Source organism: Mandrillus leucophaeus, unplaced genomic scaffold (genome assembly GCF_000951045.1).
Source record: "Mandrillus leucophaeus isolate KB7577 unplaced genomic scaffold, Mleu.le_1.0 Scaffold122, whole genome shotgun sequence".
NCBI lineage: Eukaryota > Metazoa > Chordata > Mammalia > Primates > Cercopithecidae > Mandrillus > Mandrillus leucophaeus.
Window position 1 is genome coordinate 1,114,918 of NW_012100543.1, and position 5,309 is coordinate 1,120,226.

At 44.6% G+C, this 5,309-nt stretch overlaps 1 protein-coding gene across 3 annotated transcripts in view; it reads left to right on the forward strand.

The window, feature by feature from the left end:
- Nucleotides 1-304: 304 nt before the first annotated feature.
- Nucleotides 305-5,309, forward strand: part of LAPTM4A (lysosomal protein transmembrane 4 alpha) — a 19,115-nt gene continuing 14,110 nt past the window's right edge. The window contains exon 1 of one of the 3 annotated variants that reach the window (XM_011971413.1): nt 305-949. In XM_011971413.1, the coding sequence (XP_011826803.1) occupies nt 839-949 (111 nt within the window). In that variant the 5' untranslated portion in view covers nt 305-838. The remainder of the gene's footprint in view (nt 950-5,309) is intronic. The other 2 variants (XM_011971414.1, XM_011971415.1) reach the window with 2 other exon arrangements.

The following is a 5,309-nucleotide window of genomic DNA, read 5'->3' on the forward strand; positions in this document are numbered from 1 at the left end:
ATAATTTTTCCCTACAAAAAAATCACTCATCTCTAAAAATCCGGCAGCTAAGCAGTTCTTCCACATTATTTTGTTTTCATGTATCTTTAATCTTTTTGCCTTTGGCAGGGTTGGATGGTCTTTCTTCGCCCCCACCAAGGAGGCTTCGGAGGGAAGGGAGGGTGTTAATCCAGTCCCTCCACTCCTCCAAGCAGCCTCCCATTTCCGCCACAGGACCGAGGACCTCTCCAGGCTGGGCTTGGCCCCGTCCCTTCTTCGCAGGCCCCGCCCCCAACCCGCGCAATAATCGAGCTGCGCGCAAAGGTCACGTTATCAGCCTGTGACGCTTCCCAAGCAGTACGTGGCACACATTGCTCAGAAAAGCCCCTTGTGCCCGCTTTTTGCCATCCGCGCTGTCTCGTGTCTCCCTTTTCCCATTAAATGCCTCTTTTCTTGCGGGTCCCATCTCGGGGATAGTGAACTACGAGGCTATACCTATCCGCATCTATCCTAGGCCCAAGAGCCAGCCCTTGCCCTCTCGTAACAGGCGGAGACTCGCTGAGGCGAGTTGCACTTCTAATTGGGCGTGAGGTCTTGTCAATCTCTAAGTTTTTCCAATCAGAAGTCCGGCCCATCCAGCCTTCCGCTCCCCATTGGCCTGTGTGGAGGAAGAGGGGTGGGTAACCGAAGTCGCTGCGCTCAGTGCGCAGGCGCGAAAAAACTGGCAGGGGCCTGAGCCGGGGGCTGGCTTGAAGACGCGTCGTTGGGTTTTGGAGGCCGTGAAAGAGCCGTTTGAGTTTGCCTGCGGGTGGAGAACGTTTGTCAGGGGCCCGGCCAAGAAAGAGGCCCGCCTGTTACGATGGTGTCCATGACTTTTAAACGGAGCCGCAGTGACCGGTTCTACAGCACCCGGTGCTGCGGCTGTTGCCATGTCCGCACTGGGACAATCATCCTGGGGACCTGGTACATGGTAAGGCGGGCGGGCGTGGCGCGCATGTCTGGGGGGCCTGGGGAGCGGGGCCTGGTGCGGAGGGGGTGGGACTGGAAACGGGGTGTTGGGTGGGGCGGGGACTTGGAGGGACGCAGCTTTTTAGGGCGCGCCAACTCAGCATGAAATCCAGGGACTTTGGGAAATTAACCTTGTGCAGGAATCGGAGTGGGGGGCGGGGGGCGGTGGTAAGCATGGGGAGATTGTTCTTTGGCAAGAATCTGAGGAGAAAAGCGGGCTTGAGAGAGCAGAGGCGTTGCAGGCGAAGGGACGAGGGTGCTAGGATTTGGTGGGAATTCCTCTGTTTTGGCTCTTGTTGTATTTCTGCGATCTGAAAGGCAGTCCCTCCTTTGCTCCTATCCAGTGCTCCCTGGAATTTTTTCCCCTAATGAAATAATTAGGAGCGGACCTTGATAAATGCAGCCTAGTTTCGCCATTGGTCTTCCCGTTGGGAAAGCGAAAGATCCTGCGGTAACCCCGTTGTCCGTGTTTTTTGGACTTTGTTTTGTTTCAGCGCCTCTCTTGCGTCTCCAGAATCGCCTGGGGGCGATAGCTTATGCCTGAGTTGACGCCTGACCAGCTAGCTTTTGTCCTGGTGCAGCCTCCTCCCTGCGCAGTAGGTGCTTTTCGTAGCCGATCCGCTGTTTTTACAGACCTTTATTGAGAGCCCTCTCCATCTCGGCCACCTACGCTGATATTTCCTGGGTTCCAAGATACGTGTGATTTTGCCCTAACCAAGTTGACACTGTTGTTGCCTGGTGATTCACTAGTAATACGTTTGTGATTTTTCTTTTTTAATTCACCATTTATAGTATCCATGCACGTTAAACCTAACCTCTCCGTGGCTTCCAAATATGGGATTCAGTTTAGGTAGTTTTAGGTTATTATGACTTTTCCGAGGCTGTGACAAACTTCCTACATGGTCGACTTGGCCCCTTTCTTTAATGACTTTGTGAATGTGGTTGTGTGGGTGACGTTGGTGATACTGTGCAGTTTTTGATACTTAACTGTAAAAGAGGAGAAGAGTTATCCCAGACACAATCTGTTTTCTCTGGACTTGCTGCTTCTCCCCACTCATTGTCTTGAAATCATTAGTAAGCATTTGGAAAAACGCCAGATGAGAATCATCTTAAATGAGGCAGATACTGTTTCATGGCCCACCTCCGGAGGACCACCTGACTCCACTTGACTCCTACCTGCCCTGTTGTTTTTTACCGTCTTGTTTCTGATGTACGTTTAAAAAACTACACGAATGTGTAGGTTTGCTTGTGCTGAGTTTATGTTCATGTTTCCTATACTTTTATATTCAGAAATACCGCTTTATTGATAGAACTATATCACATTTTCTCTCAGAGACTCTTTCGTTCTGTATTTTAACTGATTTGGAATACTAAACGATACTAAACAACTTTAACTGAATATAGTTAATGACCATCAGCTGCATTATGTTTCCAACTTCCTTTTATATCTTCTCCATTTTGCTGAGGGGCTGGGTCTAATTTCTTTTGTTTGTCCTTAGCTCTGCCTTCTATTTCCCTAAATGAATAATTCATACCTTGAGGATCCTCAAGCCTCTTACTCAATTCCGTCTTCCTCGCCCCCAGAAGATGACTTTCTTTCCTATTTAACTAAGAGAATCCATGGGCCTGGCTCTCTCGCTTGCAGTCTTAGTCTTCCTGTTTCTTGTCAGATCCTTCCCTCCACTCACAGAACAAAGAATTCCTAACTCCTCAAGAAGAGAATACCACCATTTCTATTTCAACCATCCGAATGTAATTGGCTGTATTTCTTTTCAGTTTTTTCTCAGGCAGATGTTTTGATGCTGTGGGTTCAGCTGGAAAATGAATAGAATAGCAGGATAAAGTGGGAACTACAAACAGGAAACTCAAAATGCAGAGAGAAAAACTTCAGTAGGGGCGTTTATTCTTTCAAAGTAGGGAGTGAGGAGTTTACATCTGTTCTCTACTGTAAGCCCTTATTATGAGAAGGGTTCACATATCTCTGAAGACCATGCTTTAGTTTCACAATTTTAAAAAGATGCCATAGCTGTTCTTTGCACAGACTTCTCAGATTAGTGTAAAACATTTTATTGTAAACTACTTAAATCATTTAACCTGTCTTAAATTGGTTAAGAGATTTACTGACACCTGCAGTGTAAAAGGCTTTGGTGGACATATAAAAGGAATAAATGACAGGGGCCAGTGTCATTTGCCTTTTGTTTTCCTATTACCTGCCAAGCGCTAGACTCTTAAATGTTTCTTGTCTAACACAGCATCTGCCCTTAAGATGTTTATGGTATCACAAAAAACTTGAAGCACAGATAATGAAAAACGTATGGTACAGTGATGAGGAAAAGGGCAACATGATCAGTAATATCAGATTCTAATCAGAATAAGTACTGGACAAAGGCCATTAGTTTTGTTTATTATAGTTTTGTTGATGACTTTCAAAAGTGTAGCTTCAATACCATAGCAATGTAGAGTCTCTGCCAACTTGGGGAGACATGTAACTAACACTTACGATACAAGACCACTTAGGCCAAAATGTAGTATAATACTTCGAAGCAAAGAGGGCCTGTCCAAGTAGTGCATTTTGTTCTCAGAAGCTACTTTACTAAGAGAAACAATATGGGGATGACTGAGTATGTCACTCCCCTCCCTACCTACCTTGTCGAGGTACTCTGTTCCTTGATTCCTGGTGAGGCAATAATTCGCAGTCTGCATGGGAGAATATTCATGTTTCTTTTTACATTACCGGGGCTGGACTTCTGAGATGCTGATTCCCCCTGTGTCATTTGGAACTTGGGGGTGCCCCTCTCCCTCGCTCTGAGTGACTGTATCTGATAACAGTCTCATTGCTTTCTAGCCACGGCTTCTACTGGTCTAGTGTTAAAGTATTGTAACACTATATACTAAAATATTCATTGTTTGGAAAATAGGGCTATGGGACACAGAGAAAGCCAGAACGAGGGAGGTCCTAGCCCTGAAGTGTTAGCCTTTGGCATTTTAGATAGAAAAGAAGTGTACCTGGTGAAGTAACAGGAAATTTCAGAATAAGCTCATGTTTAAATTCTGGCATTCTTGAAATTGTTTTCTCTATCATTTATTGAAGAATTTGAAGCCAGTTGATTTTAAACAAGTTTCTTATGAGGTATAAGCTCAAATATTTATTGAATAATTGAAAATGGACTTGGAAGTGTGCTGTAGTAGATACACTTTGTGATTAATGGTGTGTACTACAAGACTACATTTTGAGCATTTGTAATAATTTTATCTCTTAGACTTAATATATGGCTAATTTTTCGTGAATGTCTCAACCATAAGCAGTTTGAAGTTCTGTATCTGGGAGAGAAGTAAAAACAGATTTCCTTAAGTTCTATTCCTTTCCAGCCCTCACCTCTGACCTCAAGTAAGCATAGCTTGTTTATATTTCAGTTAGTTTCCTTCTTTAAAAAAAGGAAGTTTTGTGCCTCCACCTTTGCATATGCTATTCCTTCTCCCTGAAATGTTGCTGTCCTCCCAAGTCACTTTCTAAAAATTTTGTTAAGGAAATTTTCATACATGCAAAAGTAGTGAAATAGTACGAAAACCTCCCATTTATTCATCACCCAACTTCAACCATTAACAATGTTTTGCCAAGTCCAGATAATTTAATGGTTAGCTCACATGTTTTCATGATAAAGCTTTTTTTTTTTTTTTTTTTTGAGATGGAGTCTTGCTCTGTTGCCAAGCTGGAGTGCAGTGGTGCAATCTCGGCTCACTGCAACCTCCGCCTCCCGGGTTCAAGCGATTCCCCTGCCCCAGCCTCCCAAATAGCTGGGACTACAGGCACCCACCACCATGCCTGGCTAATTTTTAGTATTTTAGTATAGACAGAGTTTCGCCATATTGTCCAGGATGGCCTCTATCTCCTGACCTCGTGATCCACCTGCTTCGGCCTCCCAAAGTGCTGGGATTACAGGCGTGAGCTACCGTGCCCAGCCAAGCTTTCTTTACTTCCTAGCCAGAGGGATCTGTTTTTCCCACGGTGCACCTGCAAAAGTTTCTAGATACTTCTTGTATGTACTTATTAAATAGTGCTCAGTACACATTGCTAGGATTGTCCTTTTCTCTTATTTTTCTCTCTACAGCAAGATGTTCTCCTGGAGGGAAGAGGGTGATGTCTTACTTTATAAGGGCAGTGGCTCACGCCTGTAATGCCAGCATTTTGGGAGGCCGAGGCAGGTGAATTGCCCAGGAGTTCGAGACCAGCGTGAGCAACATGACGAAACCGCCTCTCTACCAAACAAAACAAAACAAAAATATATATAATATATATATTGTATATAATACAAAATATATAT